The 25,056-nt window shown below is 33.2% G+C and overlaps 1 protein-coding gene across 1 annotated transcript in view; it reads right to left on the bottom strand.

The window, feature by feature from the left end:
• The window catches only part of LOC114332823 (lipase 3-like), a 56,096-nt gene extending 31,266 nt beyond the window's left edge, over positions 1 to 24,830 (bottom strand). Inside the window, exon 1 of the mRNA XM_028282601.2 lies at positions 24,686 to 24,830. Within this exon, the coding sequence (XP_028138402.1) occupies positions 24,686 to 24,769 (84 nt within the window). The 5' untranslated portion in view covers positions 24,770 to 24,830. The remainder of the gene's footprint in view (positions 1 to 24,685) is intronic.
• Between the last annotated feature and the right edge of the window lie 226 nt (positions 24,831 to 25,056).

The raw sequence follows: 25,056 nt of genomic DNA, 5'->3' as shown, positions 1-25,056 counted from the left end.
GTTGTTTCCTGCCAATTTAATAAACTCCTTGGGGTGACAAAAGATTCCTGTTTGATTTTTGGTTTTTAGTGAGCGCCGTCGTGAAAAGACGCCGGTTGCTCATCGTTACTTATATTTTCGTCATAATGTCTCTCTCCGTCATATTCATCTGTCTGGGTATTATTTACTTCTCTTCTATTTTCTCTTGGTCTGTCGGATCTATTTCGGTTTTCTCGATATCCCTGTTCATTTTGTCTACCATTATTTCTGTTTTCTTGATTTGAGCGTGTGGTGTTTCTATTCTGGTATTCTCGATTTCTGTCCTCATTCCATTGCCTATTTCTTTGTTCATAATTTCCTCTTCCGTTGTCTCTATTTTCGTTTTCCCTTCTGGTATTAAAATCTCGTCTTGTATAGTCCCTCCTATTTTGATTTCTATCTCTGTAATCTTGTGTTTCTCGGGGCCTGTAATCTTCTCGCGACCTTCTTGATTTTCTTTCTCTTAGACGTGATTCTCTTATTTGTAGGAATTGGCATAAACTATCTATATCTTTGTAATTTTGCAATGTGATATGGTCTTCCAGCGTTTCCTCGAAATGTCTTGCAATCAGTTCGACTAATTGTTCCGATGAGTAATTATATTGTAAATGTTTTGCATTATTGTAAATTTGCAAAGCATATGTCCTTTCTGATACACCCATCCTATCACTATATTTCCCATTTTGCAATTCCTTGTTAATTTCCAATTGTTGGATCTTCCCCAGAAATAGTTCAAAAATTTTTGTTCAAATTGTTGCCAATTGCCGAATTCTTCTTCTTTACTATCGAACCATAGGCTTGCTTCATATTTGAGATGGTTTCTGATAGTTTCTTTTGCTGTTTCGAAATTTCCGATGTGCTGTATTTTCTTTTTCAGGCTATTTATGAACGGAACTGGGTGTAATCTTCTTACATCCCCGCCAAACCTTATCTTCACGTCATCTGTGCTATGTATAACCATTTCTCTTCTTTCTCCGACATTATGTTGCGTCCTGTTTTCGGTGACTTGTTTTTCTATTTCTGTGATTCTTTTTTCCACTTCTTCTCTGTCTACTTGAATAGCATTTTCCAACTTGTTTTCCAAACTTTCCATTTCTTTTTTCTGGCAATTCGTTATCTCCTTTATTTTATTTTGGATTTTCATTTCTTGTTCTTTCATCTCGTTTTTCATTGTTGTCAAACATCCTTTTACTTCCTTTTCATACTTTCCTATGCGTTCCTCCATTTTCTTGTTGTTCTCTTCTATTGCTTGTTTCATTTTTTGTTGTGTTTCATCCATTTTTTGATCCAATTTTTGTTGTGTTTGATCCATTTTCTGTTGTGTTTCATCCATTTTTTGATCCAATTTTTGTTGTGTTTCATCCATTTTTTGATCCACTTTATCCATTTTCTTTGATGTTTCTTCCTGATTTTTATCCATTGTTCGTTTTGCTTCATCCATTTTTTTTGACTGGAGTTGCATAAGTTGTAATAGTTTATCTATTCCTGATAATTCTTGCTGTTCTGATGCCATGATTGTCGTGTCTAAAATATCTTCTTGGTCTGAATATTCTTTTTGTTTTTTGTTGTCCTTGCTTTGGCTTCTTGTCACAGACATTTGTTTTCAAGAAGTACTGTCCCCGCCAAATATGAAATTTTACTAGTATGTTACCAAGACGACTTTTTCTCACCCAAATATTATAAATTGTCAATAAATATAACAAATGCAAACAACGTAAAAATAAAATATTAAATCAGTTATGTAAAATTTGTACCTAAAGAGATCTAAAATTTTATGTTATCAAATGTAAGTATCTCACTTTTTACCACAGGCATATAAATTTTCAAATACCGGCTTTACTCTCTCTATCCTTCAAATTTGCCACTAGAAATACTTTACAATGCTTTCCACGTTGGACGACAGTTGATGTGATCTTGATTATTGATATGAGATAATATTCTTATATGTCACTTAATTTAATCAATGTATTAATACTAATCTAATTAATTAACCAGATCACATATCAATATGTTTTCAATCTCAGGGCGAATTATAAATTAATTACTTACTTCCGTGGCTTCTAAATATTTCTTAATGGTTCCTAATCGGGATAGAAAAGAAAAGAGTAAAAAAAATACACATATGGGTTACAATTTTAATCAAAATATTTTTTATTTTATTTAAAAGGCAATCAATGCTTAATATTTGCTATTTCTTATTATTCTTAACATAACATTTACAAATGGGAATCTTATTTCCTTTTGGTTTTCAATTGAAAGTTTTTATTAACATTTAACTATTAGGAGTTATTAGGAACAACTCTATTTAAGTTTGATGAAGCTTTTCTGATATTATTGATTATGTTATTCAATTTTTTTTATGTGGAATTTAATATGAAAAACCCATACATTCATGTCCAAACAAATGAGACTGACCTTTTCCTGGTGAACTGAAAATGTCCTCACACAAGACCCTTTCCTGCTATCCTTGGCTGCGATCAAACCTCGTCCTGGCTTCCAGTGATGTTCTCCTTTGAAAAACTAGCTCGAATAGCTCTCGTTCCTGCTTTTGTCGTGATGCTGTGTTCTACCTTTTTCGAACCTGCTATCAGCTACCGGGACACTCTGGGCTCAAGGAGGTTCTTTTACTCTCGACCTGGCCTACTTCTCGTTCCACGATAGATACTCCACACTCACGGAACTATACCGGCTTACTCACTCCTCGAACACTACCGTCTCCTACTCGACTTCACTTCTCGACAGCTCAAAACATTCTCATCTCACTTTGTCATCCATTCCCCTACTTTCTAAATATCCCTTCCAGATTCACAAATCAATCTTCCACCACCAACTCTCATTCGTAATATTCCTCAAAACCAATTTTTAATCTTTCTAAATATGCTTAATGGATTTCAAAAGAAAATATTTAATTCCCATTCTAAAATACTTTCTAACTATTTACAAATTTTAATGACCTATTCTCTCTTTCAAATGAGTCTTATTTAGCATAGGCTAGTGATCGAAACCTTCCGCGAAAAACGATAATGAACTATCATCTATTTCACTGAGTTTTATTTAGCATAGGCTAATGATCGACCTTCCGCGAAGAAACGATAATGGTACGCGTCATTCACTTTGTTTATTCTAAGCACATTGTTCCGAGTTTCGTACGCTTATTCTAATCACTTCTTAAAATTACATATAACAATTTGTTGTATACAGGTTGTTTTAAATTTATATGCCCGTGGTTGAGAAAATTGACAATATTTTATATTAAATTGAATTTTGTTTATAATTATCAAATTTTAATTTTTATATCAAATAGAAATATAACAATACATGTAAGTGCATTTTTAAAAATGTGTATATTTATGAATCAACTATAATAGGTTTCTTGAATGTATCATATTCTATAAAAATATACAATACAACGCTATATCAAATATGGCGGGTGCAACGCTGAGGATGTTTTCTGTTCATTTATTTGTGATAAAGAAATCAGTTAGCATGAAAGAAATATTTTAATTGTTAAGAAATTTTATTGCCGAAAACTGTGAATTAGTTCTTCTTCTTCAGGTGCCGTCCTCGTTCCGAAGTTTGGCTATCATCAAGGCTATGCGTATTTTTGATACCGTAGATCTAAATAATTGGCAGCTGCTGCACTTGTACCAATCTCTTAAATTCTTCAACCATGAATGTTTTCTTCTGCCAATGGATCTTTTACCTATTATTTTTCCCTGAATAATTAATTGTAGTAGCTGGTACTTTTGTCCCCTCATTATATGTCCCAAGTATTGCAGTTTGCGCTTTTTAATAGTAAGCGCAAGTTATTTTTCTTTCTGCATCCTTCGCAACACTTCCATGTTTGTCACTCTATCTGTCCACGATATTCTCAGTATCCTGCGGTACATCCACATCTCGAATGCTTCTATTTTCCTTGTATCGATCTTTTTCAGTGTCCAAGCTTCCATTCCATAGAAAAGAACTGACAGCACGTAACATCTCATCAGGCGAATTTTAAGATTTAAACTTAGCTCTCTTCCGCATAAAACTGTTTTCATTTTGGTAAAAGTAGCTCTAGCTTTTTCTATTCTGATCTTGATTTCTTCAGAGTTGTCGTTGTTTTCATTAATCACAGTTCCCAGGTAATTATATTTTCTAACGCGCTCAATTCTTTGATCATGTACGGTTATGTCAGAAAAATTTTGTGGAGATTTCGACACCATCATTATTTTTGTTTTTTTGATGTTAAGTGATAAACCGAACTTTTCGCTGCACTCTACTATTCTGTTTATCAGTGTTTGGAGATCTTCCGGGGTTTCTGCTATTAATACTGTGTCATCAGCGTATCTCAAATTGTTTATTAAAGTGCCATTTATTTTAACTCCTATATCTTGGTCAGCAAGGGCTCTGTTTATAATATCTTCTGAATATAAGTTAAACAAGGTTGGTGAAAGTATACATCCCTGCCTTACGCCTTTTTTGATCTCGAGTTCCTCGGTTGTTTCCCGTTCTACTCTAATATTCGCCTTCTGGTTATAGTAAATATTGAAAATAATTCTGAGGTCCCTTTTATCCAAGTTTTTCTCTACCAACAGTCTCATCAGGTGTTCGTGGCGAACTTTATCGAACGCCTTGTTGTAGTCAATAAAGCACATATATATATCCTGGTTAACATCCAGGCATCTTTGGCACATGATATTAAGTGCAAATAGTGCTTCCCTTGTTCCAAGCCCGTTTCGAAACCCGAACTGAGTATCACTGATGTCAGCGTCTAGTTTTTTGTGAATTCTTGTATGTATCACTTTAAGAAATACTTTTAGTGTGTGTCCCATTAAGCTTATTGTGCGATGGTCGGTGCACAGTTTTGCGTTTGTTTTCTTTGAAATAGTCACAAAAGTTGACAGAAGCCATTCCTTAGGTATTTCTCCCGTTTTATAAATGCAGTTAAAGAGGTCAACCAAAACATTTACTGTTTCATCTTCCACAAGCTTAAGAAGTTCCGATGGAAGTCCATCTGGACCCGGTGATTTGCCATTTTTCATTGTTTTTATAGCATATAGTATTTCTTCTTTAGAGATTTTTGGTCCTTCCTCACCTTGTATGTTACCAATATCATGATCCTCTCTTTCATCGGCAAAGAGTTCTTCTATATAATTCTTCCAGGTCGTAAGCTTTTCTTGTAGGTCAGTTATTATTTGTCCATTTGCGTTGTATAGCACATTGGGATGCTTCCTTTTTTGTATACCTGCCAATTCTTTTACCTTTTTATGTAGGTTAAACGTATCATGTTTTAATTGCAGTTCTTCAATTTCTTCACATTTTCTTTTGTAAAAGTTTTCTTTCGCTGACCTTATTTCATCTCTAATTTGCTTGTGTATCTCGTTGTATTTTTGTTTGCATTTTCCCTTAAACTGTCTTCGTTCCTCCATGAGACTTAAAATTTTCTCTGTCATCCATTCTTGTCTTTTTGTCGTATTTCCTCTGCTAAGGATATTCTGAGCGGGTTTTATTAGGGCTTCTTTTAAGTCTTGCCACTTGTTTTCCACGTGCGTGTTTGGTTCCTTTGTAGACAACATTCTTAGGTTACCATTTATCTGTTGCTTTAATTCTTCTTTGATTTTTGAGTTCTGTAAGCGGCTGGTATCTATGTAATCTGGTTTTACCCTTTGCGAAGGTTTCTTAAGTTTAATGCTTACACGCGCTATCAAGGGATTGTGGTCCGAGGAAACATCTGCGCCTGGGTACGCCTTAACCGATTTTATGCCGTTTTTGTATCTTTCATTTATCAACACAAAGTCTATTTGATTCCTAACTATTTTCTGTGCGTTATGTTGAGGTGATGTCCACGTATAAAGCCTTCTTTTGGGGAGTTTAAAAAATGTGTTTGAAATAATCATATCGTTTTCTTGGCAGAACTGTAACATTCGGTCTCCTCTCTCGTTCCTTAACCCGAGACCATAATTTCCTACATATTTGCCGCTTTTACCTTCCCCAATTTTGGAATTAAAATCACCAAGGATAATTGTGACGTCTCTTGGCTTTATAGATTTTAGAACATGGTTAATTTGTTCATAGAATTCCTCAACCTCTTCATCTGATTTTTCTGCAGTAGGAGCATAGACCTATATGATATTAAGATTTACAGTTTTTGTATGGAGTTGAAGGAATATTACTCTATCAGACACTGGTGTAAAGTTAATAACAGACTGCATCATTTTTTTTGATACAACAATTGCTGAATTGTTTGAATTTTGTAAGTGAATTAGTTAATATGTATTAAATGACTTATTATGTAAACTAATAATAGTTTCCCGTAATAAAATTTCTTAATGATTAGGTATGCTGTCTCTTTTAGATTATAAAAATAAAGAAAATTATGTATTATGTCTTTATGCCTGCTTCAATGTTTTACATTGGTTGTATTTTCTCTCTTGTTTTAGCCAAACAGTGTTTATTGTGTGACTTAATATTATACAGATAAATAATTAATATTTCATTAACAAAAAGAAAACAATAAACATAGATATGTAGGGTAAATAATGCCATGTTTGAACTAAATATGATTGATTATTATTAGTATTAATAGTTCTTATGTGGGGTCGTGTATTTGTTTTTTTTGAACTTCCTAAATTTGTCAAAATAAATAGCTATATCTTTATAAAAAAAACTTATTAAAATAAGTTTACTCTTTTTGTACATAACGATATTGTTTTAGTGAAATGCTGATATACAAAGTGCTATTAACAAAAGAAGGAAAAATTGAGGAAGTTGGATTTGCCTCTCCATCCTTTTATTATTGTATAGGTTTATTGTATAGAAGAGTGGAGAAATTATTTGTATGTATTAATATCTCACGTTTTATATCCTGTTTTTATTATCTAATAAAGGATGGTTTTACCTTAACAGAATGATTAATTTGGCCGTATGTAATATCACTTTATTTTTAAGAAATGTAACTTAATTCTAAATAATATACAATACAATTGTATCTGCGAAATATATTTCTTAACATTAAATACATTAATTAATAATGGTAAGATAACAATATTCCTTACTAAGAAATATTATTGCTCAAAAAGAAGAGTTTTAGTAATGCCAAGAAAATATATTCTTTTGACAAGTATAATTTCTTTCTGATAAATGGGTTTGCAGTTTACAAGGAAGTGATAGTTCAATCATGTTTAAGATATATTTCTTTGGGTATACTAAAATTTATTTGAAATATTTTAGAAAATTATATGTTACATACAAAGATATATTTCTTAGGCAATATGCCAAGTCGATCTTTCTTAAATATTAATATGTCAAGAATTTTTTTCTCTCGGTGTAGTTTAATTTGTCAGGATAGGGAAACATTGATAGATCTAATTGATCTGTTGATCAGTGTATTATATTTGAACATTATATTGACTTGTGCTTAACATATTTAAATTTTATTTATTTGCTTCTACTCCTGTTGTTATGGAACACTAGACAAAAACAAAGGTTTTTGAACTCTAATACGAACCATAGGATATCCTGAATAGAATAGAATATAAACATGCTTTATTGTCACTGAAAATTTTACAATTTTATAGATAAAGCTTACAAAGAGTTAGGAAATAACAATAACAAATACAATTTACTAAAATTACATCAATAGTCAATATTACAAAATAAAAGATAATGAAAATAAAACAAAAATAATCTATTGAAAAATTTAAATAAATTGCAAATTACATAATGCAACCTTAGGAACTAGTAGGTTTAAGCTGCTGCACATAACACCCAAATATAAATAAAAATACTTTAAACTAAAAAGGGATAGTTCCCTGGGTTGGCTGTATACCACATACCGTCCCCTTAATACCACAATTAGGAAACTCGAAATTTTACGATTTTGAGTTATCTACCATTATCGATATAATTTTTTACGCTCTTTTTAATACTACAACTAGATAAGTTCTATTCCCATTCTATACATGAGAATCCAATTACACAGTAGTAGCTATCTTATAAGTTCGGAATAAAACTTTTTTTCTAAAGCTTTAAAGTTAAAGCTTTATAAAGCTTTAGATATCTAGAAGTGCAGCTGACAACGTGAAAAATATCTGCTGCAGCAAGTGTTTAATTTGACATACCTAATTATGCGCCCTTGTCAAAATTACAGGGAAATAACATTACTGAGTACAGTATATAAGGTATTGTCAACCATAATACAAAGAAGATTACAGACAGCAGCGGACAATAAGATAGGTCAATATCAATGTGGATTCAGGAAACGAAAATCCATAATAGATGCGATATACATACTAAAACAAATAACGGAGAAGGCGAATGAAGCTAACATAAACTTAGAAATACTTTTCGTAGATTTTAGACAAGCTTTTGATTCCATCAAACGAAACCAACTATTGGAAATATTAAAAACGCTACAGGTACCGCTTAAATTAAGAAAACTTATAAAAATGACGATGAGCCATACCAGAGCAAGTGTAAAAACGCAAATAGGGGAAACAGAAGAGTTCGAAACAAATAAAGGAGTGAGGCAGGGTGATAGTTTATCCACAACACTATTCAACATGGCAATAGAATATATTACCAGAAAAATGAACAAAGGTACTCTCAGAAATAGAGGAGGTCAAATTGTAGCATATGCCGACGACGTTGTGATAATGGCAAAGAGAAGAGATATATTAACACAAATGGTAGATGAACTCATTCAAGAAGGAAAAACAGTGGGTCTGAGTATTAACGAAAACAAAACAAAAATGTTAAGATTAGGAAAAAATCCTACTAATAGAGAGGTCAAAGTGGGAAGATACAAATTTGAAGAAGTAGGTAAGTCATGTAAAGTCTTTAGACTAATTAGTCTCATGAGCCACTCTCTCAAGCTACTTCTTAAGATAATTCTTAATAGAATCAAGCAGAAATGTGAAGAAACAATGGGAAACAAACAATTCGGTTTCAGAGAAGGATTGGGAACAAGGGAAGCTTTGTTCTCAATGTTAACATTACTTCAACGATCATGGGAAGTACAGAAACCAATTTACGTCTGCTTTATAGATTTTGAGAAGGCGTTTGATAGAGTTCAACATGATAGGTTGTTTGAATATCTAGAAATGATTGGAATAGATGATAAAGATCTGAGACTTTTACAACATCTATATTGGAATCAAGAAGCTTCCATTCTGGTAGACGGCAAAGAAACAGACAAAATTTGCATTCAAAGAGGTGTCAGACAGGGTTGTGTGTTATCCCCAACTTTGTTTAACGTATACTCAGAAATAATTTTTAATGAAGCCTTGGAAGGACAATGTGGAGTTCGAATCGGGGGAGAAACTATTAACAACATCAGATATGCAGACGACACCGCGATCATGGCTGAAAATATCGAAGATCTTCAATTCCTTATTGATCGAGTCACTAGAGAATGCTCCAATAACGGACTTAACATAAATGCAACAAAGACAAAGTTACTTGTGGTTAGTAAACAAGACGTCGGCCCTATGCAACTAATTGTCAGTGATGAATCAATAACAAAAGTTAACCATTTTAAATACCTAGGATGTTGGATAAACGAGACACTAAATCCGGATGAAGAAATTAAAACTCGTATAGAAATTGCAAGAGGAGCATTTATGAAACTTAGATCTATTCTGAGCAACTCTCAGGACGCTGCAGTTAATATTCAATGGAAAGGTCGACGGAAAAAGTGGAATTGGTCGAAAGAAATATTCATGGCTCCGAAACCTTCGTCAATGGACTGGCTTATAAGCAGATCAATTGTTACATGCCGCACAAGATCGAGAACGATATCGGCAAATTGTTATGGAAGCTACCCACGCCTAAAAATTTGGGCACGGTACTTAAAGAAGAAGAAGGTAAATATAAGTACCTAGGGGTCATGCTGTCAAGTGATGGAACAAGAGAAAACGAAATAAAAGAGAAAACATTGGCAATAAATAGAGCATTCCAAGCCAACAAAAAAATGATAAAAAGCAAAATATTAACAAAAACAACTAAATTAAGGCTCTATAAAACGTTAATTAGACCGACATTAATTTATGGAGCAGAAGTGATGACAATGACCAAGATAGACGAAGAAAATTTGAGAAGAACTGAGAGAAAAATAATTCGGGCAATATTAGGACCAATAAAAACAGCAGAGGGTGAATACAGGAGTCGAAGAAATAACGAAATAAATGAAGAATTGAAGGGGCAAGATATAGTCAGGAGAATAAAGAGACAAAGATTGAGATGGCATGGGCATGTATGGAGAGCAGGAGAAGAAGCGATAATAAACATAGTGACAAAGTGGTCTCCGGCGGGAAGGAGACGAAGAGGAAGACCGAGGTCCAAATTGCTGGAAGAGGTGAAGCGAGATCTAGAAGGCATGGGAATTAGAAATGCAGAAGAAAAAGCAAGAGACAGAAGGAGCTGGAACCGGATATGTAATGCAGTTTAAGAAAGAGAAGAATGGAGGACTGATCCACCTCGAAAACATGGATCTAGAGAACCTGTAAAGGCGGAGCTACCCCCACGGGGGTGTTTTAGCCACTATATGTATATATAATTATGCGCCCAAGTAACTTGTGTTATGGCGGGTTGTCTTCTCCGGATATTCTTCAAGATACCTATTTGTGCAGTTGTTCATAGCAAAAGTTGTGTGTGCAAACAATCGCTAGATTTGTCTGAAGAAAAGTAGATAAACCGTACAGCATTCATAACATCACTCAGAAACAAGTATTGGATTAGAAGAACCATGCGGATAAAATTTTAGTTTTCAGAGGTAAGGACGAAAGTAGACCGGACTGAAATCCGAATCATGAAATTTAAAGAAAAGTTCAACGAAAAATTTAGAAGTTTAAACTGTCAGAGGACAAAATCAACTTAAAATAAAAGTACAATAATACCAAATTCTGTGAGGACAGAATACCTATTACTATGGAAAAAGACAAGGATCTGTTGACATTGTTTAACACCAAACCTCCCGGAATTCCTCTGGAAAATAAGGGTTATTTTGAAAACCTGCCTTTTAAAGTATTTAAAGCATCATGAAGAGAAGTATCCACTGAATCTGACATAAGTGAGACCGAGTGAAAGAATATTATATTAGTTATAATTATTAATTAAGTTCTTCTACTTTTTTGTATTATCTTTTTACCAAAATATGCTAATAATTTTTTTTCGTATTAAAAAGTTGTATTTATTGCTAAGCCAATTTTTTTTTATATGCTTTATTGTCACTGAAAATTTTTACAATTTTATGGACAAAGCTTACATACAGTCAAAAGAAAAACATAATATAAATAACAAATAACAAATACAATTTTTACTAAAATTAGATAAATCGTCAATAATATACAGTATAAGATATAAAAGCCAAGACAAAAACAATTAATTGATTGGTTGACTTACCTGTTAAGGAGGGACAATCATAATTGTCCTATCTTACATTTCGAACATTTGTACTTATGGTAGTGGTCTTTTCGGGCCGCTGATCACAGTTTAAAGAAGCAGAAGAAGAAAAAGAAGATTATTAAGCTTCTTGACAAGTGACGTCCGCTCATCACTGTTTTTTTTTTTTATATTTTTATCGCACAAGACATGGGTGGGTTCAAAAGGATCAATGGGGGGGAGCGTACAAATGTTCGAAATGTAAGATAGGACAATTATGATTGTCCCTCCTTAACAGGTAAGTCAACCAATCAATTAATTGTCCTTCACATAACATTTCGAACATTTGTACTTATGGTAGGCTGTTGAAAGATTAAACAATATTGTGCGATAAATAAACAAAAGTACATTGCAATCCAAAAATAAATAGTACTTAGTAATTTTTTTTTTTTTTTTTTTTTTTTTTAGAAACTTTACACAAAATATATACATATGTATACCTAACTAACATATTAGAGCAATTATTAATTAAGATTCATGTTTATATTTTAATTATATGAGATGTGTACCTTCAACCAGGTACAAATAAACATAATAAGAAAATTAATGTTCTTACTAATATTAGTAACCTACACATGTAATATAATTACAATTACATACAATTACATGGACTCACCAGACAATACGGTTTTGCAAAGAGTCCGTAATCTTTTGCTAGAGGTTTATTATAAAAAATATTGAATACTTGAGAATTTTCTGTCCATCTCGCCGTCTCTCTAATATCTTCTATAATCCAGTTCTAACTCCCGCTGAGGTAGATGCATGTCTGACACTATACACTTCAAAAATATTAGTGTCTATATTTTTAATTTAAAAAAATGTTATATCCATCTACTCAACGCCTGGGTAGATGTTGCTTTCTACGTCTCTTTTTTTTTTGTTTTTAGTTATAAACAAATTGTCTTCCGATTGAGGACGAATGTTTTAGAAATCTCTAAACACTCTCAACTGTGTTTTTTGTTTTAAATAGGTTGCTATTTGTTTATTTATTATTATTATTATTTTTTGGGGAAGTCTTTATCCTATGTTATATCAAAATGTCAATTTTATCTTGATCCATGAAAATATTCTGAATTTTTATTAGGTACAGGATTTGCAACCTCTGAACTGAAGTGAGTGCAATCAACATTACAAGTTTGTAAGTAAGATCTTTCAGGGAAAGACTTGTGAGACGAAATAATGTTTCTAAATAAAGTAATACTGGTAGAGGGTCCCAAGTTAATTAATATTTGGGCAATTAAGGTTTGAGGTTATATATACATTTGTAAAAAAAATTTAAAAATGTTTTTATAATATTCTAGGATATCTTCTATCAACGCCAATGCAGCACTGTGAATGTTTATACGAGCTATAATTATAATCCTGTTCTACGATAGATTTAATAAAATTAAAATTTGATAATTCATAAGCAAAATGGTTACTATTTTATACTAAACCGTCGCCATCTCTTGAAAACTGTATCATACAGATTTAGTGATTTGTTGTAATAGTTGGGATCGAATCCTCAGGAATGCCTTTTCTTAAAAAGCTTGCCTGACAAGAATATGGAAACCCAAAGGATGTCCTGGATATAAAAGCCCAAATAAAAATTCTAGATTAAATTTTTATCAGGTCCATAATTATCTTTTTGGTTGTGTAAGGTGTGGTTGTCAAAGGTTGTGTACCAAGGCTGAAAAACATAAAATTTAAATCCATGCCAATCTAGAGTTAAGGCATTGGCTTTCTCTGATCCGGGGTCAGGGTTCAAAATTACATACCTTGCACATTTTTTTTTTTTTTTTTTTTAGGATATGTGGCAGACATATCGATTTCTGGAATAAGAAGCTGCTCAAAAATTATAGTAACACAATTATCACTTAAAGAATACCTACTCTGTTTCAATTTTTAAAGATCTTGATTCCGAGTCAGGCAAAAGCATTTTTTTTTACTGTTATAGATGCAAAAATAATTTTTAAATTCCTATTTTCACAGAATTATTAAACTTATCTGCAAATGTTGAGTACTGTACACTACCCATCTTGTTATTGCAAGACACAGCTGTTGCGTTATTTATTCCTAGCAAAATGTTACAATTCCTATATTCGTTCAAAAAGGATTTCAAGCCACTATATGCTGCTAGTAACTGAAGTACATTTATATGTAGTTGTTGTTCATGACTCCAAAAACCATGAGTTTTGTTATCAATGCAGCATACCCGCCATGCTAAAAGATATATGCATCGCAAAATATTTCAAGTACATAATTGGATTATTTTATATTTTGCTCACTAATTGGTTTGTTATTTAACCACCAATTGTAATCGTTTTTAAGTATTTAGGTATGGTCATTTCAGTGTTATAACTATTAGTTTAAGAAAGAGGCTACTTTTCTTTTTTATTTATTTATATATTGTTTTTTTTTTTAGTATAATTTTCCATATTTAACTTCCATAAATGGACTAACTGTTACAAACTGACCGATTAAGGCTGCAAATGATCATATTTTACATGTACTTTTATTTTTGATGTTCTGAATACTATTAGATATTTTTTTTTTTTTTTTTTGTCAGCAGGTGCAAAATATATCAGGTTCGAATCAAACGTAAAACCAAGAAAAGTTATATTTTGTGTGGGTGAAAGTATACTTTTCCTTTTTTTTTTTTTTATTTATAGTAAATCCCAAGCAGAAAAACATAGAAAATGTTTAAACAATATTTTCTTTACATTTTAAATATGATTTTGAAATTGGTAAATGGTCCTCTAAAAAATTGACAAAAGTAAAGCCTCCTGTTATTAGATTATTTAGGGCTGGTTTTAAAGTTTTTGTAAATATAAAAGCCGAGATATTATTCAAACCAAACGGTAAACAGTTTAATTAATATAAAAAAGTTCTGTACTTAAATTTTAAATATTTTTTAGAATTTTAATGAACAGGAATAGCAAAATAGACAACTTTTAAATCTATTTTTGCCATAACCCTTGAAAATGAGCTTGAGGACTGACCTATTATAGTCTTCCAGCTTAAAATATGTGGCTTCTATAAAGCAATTCAATTGTTTTAAATTCAAAACAAAATCTCTGATTTCCGTCCTTTTTGGGCACAAAAAACTACGAAAAATAAATTGTCCTTTTGTATGTGAAGAAGGAGAAATAGTAATTTTTAATTACTTTTCAAGTATTTTTTTTTTTTTTTTTTTTTTTTTGGTCATACGACCAGTTTGGGTCTATGATAACTTTTGGTGCTCTCTTCAGAGGGCGTTGTTTTAAATAAAATATTAAAACCTTAGACCCAACTTAAAACTTTCTTATCTGAAGTAATCCCTTTCCATATTTTAATACAGTTAGCAATATTACCCTATTAATTTTTATTGACCTTTAGTATGACATCCTGGTTGTTCTCATTTGCTTTTGGTACTGCTGTCTGTTCGATTGTTTGTATCTCGATGCTAGTAGAGGGTCATTTGAGTACTGACTTTGTCCAAATCTTGGTCTGCTCAAGGTTGGATTGAAGTTTAAACGCTGCTGATTAAAGTTGCTAGATTCTGAAAGAACTCTTGATGGATGCTGAGTGGAAACAGCAGCTTGGCTTTGTGGTACAGTTTTTGGATAAACAGTGGTCTTTTGTGGCTTCGTAATGACTTCGAGATGACTTAATAAAGCTGATTTTGTATCTTTGTTTAATATTTTTGACAAAACCAAACAAAAATTTATTGTAAGTACACTTACTAACTTTGTAATATCAAGGTAGACGATAAAAATCAATGCAGAATGTGCAAAAAGTAGTTAAATATATTTTATTCTATTCTAAACTTCTGGGCTACTATAAGTAACTCTGCGAAATAGGAGTAGCTCAAAATAAAGATTTTCTGGGCTACTAAAAAAAAGTACCCTCTTCTAGTTTTATTGTTTGAGGACAAACCAAACAAACATTTAATGAAAGCAGTAAACTTACTACCCTCGTAATATGAAATCTAGCCAAAATGTGCACAAAGTAGTTGAATAAATACATTTTATTGTATTCTAAACTTCTGGGCTACATTAGAGTACCTCGGAGAAATAGAAGCAGATAAAATAATCATAAAGATTGTCTGGGCTGCTAAAAAGTACCCTCTGCTGTAATTTTATTGTTTGAAGACAAACCAAACAATAAACTTGGTGTAATTAAACTTGCTTGTAATCTTAAATCGAAGTAGAATTTACAAAAGTAGTGAAATAAATATAATTATATTGTATTCCAAACTGCTGGGCTACTGTAAAAATACCTCTGAGAAATAGAAGCAGATAAAATGATCATAAAGATCGTCTAGGCTACTAAAAAATACCTCTGCTCTAGTTTTATTGTTTGAACACAAAACCAAACAAATAATTTAGTGCAAGTAAACTTGCTTGTAACGTGAAATCGAAGTAAAATTTACAAAAGCAGTTAAACTAATATATTTTGTTCTATTCTAAACTTCTGGACTACTGTAGAGTACCTCTGAAAAATAGAGGCAGGTCAAATAATCATAAAGATTTTTTGGGCTGCTTAAAAACACCCCTGCTCTAATTTTATTGGTAAACCCTTTATTTTGTTCTATTTTAAACCTTTGGGCTATAATTTTATTGTTAAACCCCTAATAATTTAGTCTGTATTACTTTGGGCTACCTTAAGTTATCCTTATTGACACAAACAATATAAATTTTTGCATAATATCATGTCTGTCGGACATTTTGCTACAAAATAAACATTAATAGGAAAATCAGAGCAGTGTGGCAACATAGCGCCTGTTACATCTCTGTGTGTTTTGACAAATACTATTGACGTTTTGAGTATTTCGAATAGGGAAGAAGGCGAGATATAGTAACTATGACAACAGAGAAAATATATTGATAACAACAAAATAGGACCCCAAGTTTGAATTTGATTAAAATTGTCATTTCGTAAATATTAAATATTTATAGTTCGATCTATTCACACATAATTTAATTTATCTAACATAAAATAATTCAAAAATATCTTATAAATAACTTGGTCTTTTGGGATAAAACCCAAAAATATCATATAAATACCTTAACTCTACCAGTTTCTGTTGCAAATTTTCATATTTCCGCCTCTTTCGGGATACATAATTATTCTCTGATGACTTTTGTTGTATTTTAAACACTTTCTAATAATTTTTATAAAACTATTTGGAAACCACTTGTGATCAGTACAGGCACAGAAAAAAAAACAGTGATGAGCGGACGTCACTTGTCAAGAAGCTTAATAATCTTCTTTTTCTTCTTCTGCTTCTTTAAACTGTGATCAGCGGCCCGAAAAGACCACTACCATAAGTACAAATGTTCGAAATGTTATGTGAAGGACAATTAATTGCAAAATATATATAAATTGCAAATTGAACATACAACAAATAAAATAAAATAGGTACAACATAAGGAACTGACAAGTTTATGCTACTGCGTATGGAACCCAATTTTCTTAGTTATTCATTAAGAAATAATTCTTCTATTGAATAATATGGTCTTTTGGATAGATAGGCTTTTGTCATTTTACGGAACTTAGGGAAAGATGTTGCAGATTTAAGTTGTAACGGAAGATGATTGTACAGTTTCTTTGCGGAATATAATATAGATTTCTTTACTAACTCAGTGGATGGAATCGGTAAATAAATATCAAAGATTGAATTTCTGGTGGAGTAAAGATGATTGGGCCTTGATGGAAAGACATGAAGGTGTTTACGAATTAAACAAACCGTTTCTAGAATATATAAAGATGGAAGTGTTAAAATTTCGTGATCTCTGAAGTAACTTCTGCAATGTGTAGATCTTCTGAGGCCAAACAAATATCTTATTGCTCTTTTTTGCAATCTAAAAATGACATCAAATTGAGCAGCTGTACTAGAACCCCAAAAAGGAAGACCATATCGAAGATGAGACTCGAACAACGAAAAATATGTTATTTTAGAAGATGCTAAATTGAGTTCCCTTGAGACAGATCGTATTGCATAGCAAGCTGAGGCGAGTTTCTTACTTAACGAATCGATATGAAGGGACCATTTGAGGTTGCTGTCTAAAAAAATACCAAGAAATTTTACAGAATCAACGGTACTGATCTGGCTGTTATTAAGAGGCAAAGGTTGAAGAGCTCCTTTATAGGATAATGCTACTGTTTTATTTACGTTAAAAGAGAGTAAATTAGAGTCAGACCAGGTCTTTATCGTCAGTAGATCCGAAGTTATAGTTTCATGAAGAGATGCAATAGTTGAGTTGCTCCAAGTGATACTGGTATCATCAGCAAAAAGAAAAATTTTCCCATTGATTTTTAAATTAGTGATGTCATTTATAAAGATAAGGAACAGTATAGGACCCAATACTGAACCTTGTGGTACTCCACATACGATGTTTTTGAGACTAGAGTCAGTATCATTTGCTCTAACTAGTTGTTTCCGATTATTCAAGTAGGATTGGAACCAATTCAAAGAAATACCTCGAATTCCATAGAAATTTAGTTTTATAATCAAGATATCGTGATTTACACAATCAAAAGCTTTGGCATAGACGCAGAAAACAGTGGCAGTATAAAGATTATTGTTTAGTGCTTGGTAAACCTCATGTAGTACAGAAAACATGGCATCAATGGTACATTTATTTGTTAAAAAGCCGAACTGATTTTGTGATAAAATGTTGTTATTAACGATAAAGGACATAAGTTGAGTTTTAATGAGTCTCTCAATAATTTTGGAGAGTACCGGTAGTAAGGCACTAGGTCTATAGTTGCAGGCATCAGATTTTTCGCCACCCTTATGAAGAGGAATAATAATGGCTGTCTTTAGGCACTCTGGAAATTTACCTTTTTCGAAGGAATCATTAATTAGTGAGAGGAGGATTTCCAACACATTTTCTGTGAGATTAGAGAAAATTTTTATAGATAGTCCATCAGTACTACAGGATGATTTGCTTTTGATACTATTTATTGTTTGGATCAGTTCAGAGTTATCGACTGGTCGTAAAAAGAATGAATTCGAGACCTCTCTTGAATTAGGAAGATAGGAAATGGGATCTTGTTGCGGCAAAATTGTTGATGTTATATTTTTACTCACATTAACGAAGTAGTCGTTTAGACTTTCAGGATTTGGAAGGGAAAATGATTGAGCTATGTGAGTTTTATTTCGAAATCGTTTATTATAGACCAAGTATCTTTTGCAACACTTTTTGAGCTTCCCAGACGATTTTGATAATAGGCTTTTTTAGCTGACCTGACAAGTTTTAGATATGTTGTCCTGTACTTCATGATATATTCAGTGACAGCAACATTGGTAGTAAATTTCTTGATGTATAGTAGTGAACGCATATTCTTAGCTGATATGCGAATACCTTTCGTAACCCAAGGTTTCCGATGTTTTGGCTTAATAGGAATTAAAGGAAATGCCTTATTGAAGATGTGGAGAAGCTTATCTAGAAAAACACTGAAATTATAGTCCACGTCTATAGAAGGAAATTGCCACTCAGAAGTTAAGCATAAATTTTGGAATTTACGAAAATTCTCGGCGGAAAAAATCCTACCTAAACGTCGGGTTTTTGAGGAGGGTTTGCTGAAGATGTTAAACTTCGTATACACTGCTTCATGATCAGATAGTCCCGCATTAATAATTGTAGAGCAGACATCAAGGGGTGAGAAATCTGAGACAATATAATCGATTATGGTAGATGTAGTTTTTGTAATCCTTGTAGGAGAATTAACGTGCATTGAGAGACCATACGATTCAAATATGTTTGTCATGCATAATTAGATATCTTTTATTTTTTTCCTTATTTTAGTTGCTACAACTAGATATCTTGTTTTTCAATAACGAAAAAACCTAAAACAAGGCTTTGAAACACTAACAATTAATCAGAATTTAAATTTATTTCAACTTCTTGCTATAAAAGTCAGAAACAATTTCCATTTGCTGTAATACAGCACAGTTTGTTTCTTTTCAAATTTAAAAGGGCTTTCCTGAAAAATAGCAAATTTTGAGTTACTTAATTGTAGCAGTAGACGAGGGTATTTAGCACAAAATAAATAAATTTTTAAATACAGCACCTAGAGACTTGCAGTTGTTTGCATTATGTTCAGGATGACGTCAGGAAAAAAGTCTGCCATTCAAAAATGGGTGGAAATGCATAATTGCACTGTAAAGTGCATAAAATGCATCCAAAATTGCATAAATATAAAAATAAAGTCCAAATCAGTATCCTAAGGAACAAAATTTATTATTTGGAGGGTTTTTAGGGTCACTGAATACGATTACGCCATCAGAACTGACCCACGGATCACCTGGTGCCCAAGGTCACGGCATAAGGCGTCATCTACTGGAGTTTCGATGGTTTTCGGCATTAAATCGGTAAAAACGGATTACTCACGTGTCTTTGGGGTCACTAAGTATTAATATTCCATAAGAATTGACTTCCGGAGTACCTGGTGTCCAGGGTCGCGACTAAGGCACGTCATCTTCTAGAGTTTCGAGAGGTTTTTGTGCCCCATTAATTGGTGCCCAAGGTCATAGCAAGGAACGTCATCTTCTGGAGTTTCGAGTGCTCTAGGTATTAAATTGATGCAAACGGATTACTTACGGGTTTTTGGGATCGCTGAACACGAATATACCATCAGAACTGAACTCCTAAGTACCTGGTGCCCAGGCTCGCTACTAGGGTACGTCATCTTCTGGGGTTTCGAGGGTTTTCGATATTTAATTGATGCAAATGGATTACTGGAGGGTTTTTGAGGTCGCTAAACACGAATGTGTCATCAGAACCAACATCATGTGCACCTGGTGCCCAAGGTCACTGCAAAAGACGTCATCTTCTGAAGTTTTGGATAAAAATGGATTACTCGGGGGTTTTTAAAGTCGTTAAACACGAACATGCGATCAAAACAGACCATCGTAGCACCTGGTGCCCGCGGTCACTGCAAGGGGCGTCATCCTCTGGGAGAGGTTTTTCGGTACTATATTGACGCAAACCCATTATTTATAGGTTTTTAAGGTTGCTGAACACGAATACGCTATCAGAACAGACACCGGACCAGCTGGTGCCTAGGGCACGCCATCTTCTGGAGTTTCGAAAGTTTTCGGTACTAAATTGATTCAAACGGATTACTCATGGCTTTTTCGGTTTGTTGAATACAAATACGCCGTTAGAACACACACTGGAGCACCTGGTGCTTAAGGCACGTTATCTTCTGAAGTTCCGTGAGTTTTCGGTACCAAATTCATGCAAACAAGTTACTTTTGGGTTTTTGGGGTTGTTGAACACGAGTATGACTTTGAAGGACTGTGGAGTATCTAGTGATTACGATGATCAATAATAACGCCAACTCATAATAACATTGTCATAATAGAATATAGTAAATCGATCTGGAAATAAATAAAGGAAAAACATTGTCAGATATAAATAAAGTTTATATATAGGTACATAAGTAGGAAAATTGAATAGCACAGCATAGTTATTTTAATATAAAAAGTCTAAAAAATGTAAAAAAAAATTTCCAATTTGAACACTTGCCCAAAATTTTAGTCGCTTTAGAGAACGGTTTCTGCGACTACTATTATAATAATAAAATTATACCAGTCATATGATTGTGTTAAGAATGTGTGAATAAGTTAACAGTGTAACAGGTTTAATGAGTCAACAATGTAACCAGTTTAATGAGTCAACAGTGTATCCAGTTGATCTTTCAATCAACTCTCGAAACTCCAGAAGATGGCCTGCCCTAGATGCCAGGTGCCTTAGTGTCTGTTCTGATTGTGCATTCGTGTTCAACAACCCCAAAAACTCATGAGTAATCCGTTTGCATCAATTTAATACCGAAAGCCCTCGAAACTCCAGAAGATGACGTCCCTTGCAGTGACCTTGGGCACCAGATGATTCGATGGTCCGTTCTGATGGCATATTTGTGTTTAACGACTCAAAAACCCCCAAGTAATCCATTTTTATCAATTTAATGCCGAAATCTCTCAAACTCCAGAAGAGGACGCCCCTTGCAGTGAGCTTGAGCTCCAGGTGCACAGATAATCAGTTTTGAGGGTATATTCGTGTTTGGCGACCTCAAAAACCCGTAAGTAATCCGTTTGCATCAATTTGATACCGAAAGCCCTCGAAACTCCAGAAGATGACGTCCCTTACAGTAGCCTTGGGCACCAGGTGATCCTAAGGTCTGTCCTGATGGCATCTTCGTGTTTAACCACCTTAAAAACCCCCCGAGTATACCAGTTACATCAATTTAGTGCCAAAATCCCTCAAAACTCCAGACGATGACGTGCCTTTGTAGCGACCCTGGGCAGCAGGTACTCCGGAGGTCAATTCTGATGTCATATTCTTGTTTAGCGAGCCCATAAACCCGTGAGTAATCCACGTCCATCAATTAAATGCCGAAAACCCTCGAAATCCCAGAAGATGACGTGCCTTAGTAGCGACCCTGGCCACCAGGTACCCCGGAGGCCAATTATGATGGGTATTTAGCGACCTCAAAAACCCCCAAGAAATCCCTTTACACCAATTTAATACCGAAAACCTTCGGAAGTCCAAAAGATGACGGTCCATGTAGTGACCTTGGGCACCAGGTGATCCAGAGGTCTGTTCTGATGGCATATTCGTGTTTAACCATCCCAAAAACCCCCCGAATAGTCCAGTTACATCAATTTAGTGCCAAAATCCCTCGAAACTCCAGAAGATGACGTGCCTTAGTAGCGACCCTGGGCACCAGGTACTCCGGAGGTCAATTCTGATATCATATTCGTATTTAGTGACCCCTAAAATCCGTGAATAATTCGTTTGCATTGATTTAATGCCGAAAACCATCGAAACTCCAGAAGATGACGTCTGTTGCAGTGACCTTGGGCACCAGGTGATCCGGGGGTCAGTTCTGATAGCGTAATCGTATTCAGTCACTCCAAAAACCCCCCAAATAATAATTTTGTTCCTTGGTATACTGATCTTGACTTTATATTTATGCAATTTTGGGTGCATTTTATGCACTTTACAGTGCAATTATGCATTTCCACCCATTTTTGAATAGTAGACTTTTTTTCTGGCGTCATCCTGAACATAATGCAAATCACTACGAGTCTCTAGGTGCTGTATTTAAAAATTTATTTATTCGGGTGTTTTTAGTGCTAAATGCCCTGGTCTACAAGTATTAAGGGGACGATATGTAGTTAAAAAATTCTAACACCGAAGTAAAACAACTTCTATATAATAGGTATATTAAAATATTCTAAAAAATCCCAATGGATTGTCTAAAATGTGTTTAGAAATAACGTTTTCGGACCTATCAGTCCATCATCAGTGAACTCAAATACTTGCTAAATAGCCAAAGAACAAAACAATGGTTGTAATTAAAATTCAGTCTACATTATAGTGTGTTGAAATTAAGAAGGCTTAACGCCGATGTTAGAACATACCTCTGGGAACATCGTGAAACCCCAAACGAAACCTTAAGCAACCATCTTAGGCCAAGAATGCCTGCCAACGGCGTTAAGCCTTCTTAATTTCAACACACTATAATGTAGACTGAATTTTAATTACAACCATTGTTTGGTTCTGGGGCCATTTAGCAAGTATTTGAGTTCACTGATGATGGACTGATAGGTCCGAAAAAGTTCGTTCTGAACACATTTTAGACAATCCATTGGGATTTTTTAGAATTCTTTAATATACCTATACCTATTATATAGAAGTTATTTTACTTCGGTGTTAGAGTTTTTTAAAAATACTTTAGTTACTTGTACATAAAGGTACTGTAATTTCTTAGTTACTCATTCTTCTACTGAATAATATGGTCTTTCAGATAGATAGGCTTTTATCATTTTACGGAACTTGGGGAAAAATATTGCAGATTTAAGTTGTAAAAGGAGACAGTTGTGTAGTTTTTTGCAAAATATAATAGAGATTTCGTTACTAACTCAGTGGACGGGATCAGTAAAAAGACATCAAAGGTTGAATTTCTGGTGTAGTAGTCATAATTAGGTCTTGCTGTAAAAACATGCAGGTATTTACGAATTAAGCAAACAGTTTCTAAAATGTAAAGAAGGAAGTGTTAAAATTCTGTGATCTTTGTAGTAGCTTTTGCAAGGTGTTGCGGAAGCCATGTTCTTCTGAGGCCAAACAGATATCTTATTGCTCTTTTTTTGTAATATTAACAACGGATTGGGTAGATCTATTAGAAACCCAAAAAGGAAGATAATATCGAAGATGAGGCTCAAATAAAGAAAAATATGTTATTTTGGAAGATGCTAAATTAATTTCTTTCGAAACAGATTTTATTTTTAATTAAAATAGACAGTAACCTTAAATGGTCCCTTAAGGGGACCTTATTGTCTAAAAAAATACCAATAAATTTTACAGAATCAACGATACTGATCTGATTGTTATTAAGAAGCAAGGGTTAAAGAGCTCATTTATAGAATAATGCTACTATCTTATTCAGGTTAAAAGAGAGTAAATTAGAGTCGGACCAGGTTATTATTGTATGTAGATCATGTCATTTATAAAGATAAGGAAAATTAGAAGACCCAATACTGAACCTTGTGGTACCCAACATACAATATTTGTGAGACTAGAGTCAGTATCGTTGGCTCTAATCAGTTGTTTCCTATTATCAAAGTACGATTGGAGCCAATTATTCAACGATATACCTCGAATTCCTTAACAATTTAGTTATTTTATCAAAATGTCGTGATTTACACAATCAAAAGCTTTGACATAGTCATAAAAAACAGTGGCAGTGTAATGATTATTAGTGCCTGGTAAACCTCATATAGTACAGAAAACATGGCATCAGTGGTACATTGTTTATTAGTTAGAAAGCCGAACTGATTTTGTAATAAAATGTTATCAACGAGACAGTACATACGTCGGGCTTTTATGAGTCTCTGAATAATTTTGGATAGTACCGGAGTAAGGCAATAGGTCTATAGTTGCACATTTTTCACCATCCTCATGAAGAGGAATAATAATGGCTGTCTTTAAGCACTCTAGAAATTAATAATTAGTGAGACATTCCAACACATTTTCTGAGAGATTTGAGACATTTTTTATATGGATAGTCCATCAGTACTACAGAAACATTTGCTTTTGATATATAATAAAAATCTAATAAATTCTATATATTTTTGTTTATTCTTTATATTGAAATAAATCAAAATCGAAATATTATTTAATTTATGATAAAATTTCAAAATCATAAATATTAAAAAATAATAAAATATGTAGTTAATAATAAAAATTAAAAAAGTATAACTTTTACATACCAGTTTTTGAGTTCTGCTGACATTTTCCAAAAACACCCCCAATGGGCAAACACTAATAAAAATGAAGGAAAAATAAATCTGCATGTTTGTTTATCTTTAACACGTTCTTGACATAGGAGAAGAAATGCATCTGATTTAATCTGGTCCCTGAACTTGCTTTTATAAAAATCCTAAAAAATTTGTACAAAGCGATGTACCAGTGACGTACGACCAACGAGTAAAATAAAATAATATGTTTGTGACCACTAATTTAACAAATTTTTAATTACATAAAAAAAATTTACAAACAATTCTGCATTTCTGTATTCACTAAAATAAACAATTCTGTATTTGTGTATTTACTAAAATATGGCACAATGAATCGTTTATTG

The sequence above is a fragment of the Diabrotica virgifera genome, chromosome 9, assembly GCF_917563875.1.
Source record: "Diabrotica virgifera virgifera chromosome 9, PGI_DIABVI_V3a".
Taxonomy (NCBI): Eukaryota; Metazoa; Arthropoda; class Insecta; order Coleoptera; family Chrysomelidae; genus Diabrotica; species Diabrotica virgifera.
The sequence above is the reverse complement of the archived record's forward strand: the minus strand, read 5'-3'. Positions and strand labels throughout refer to the sequence as shown.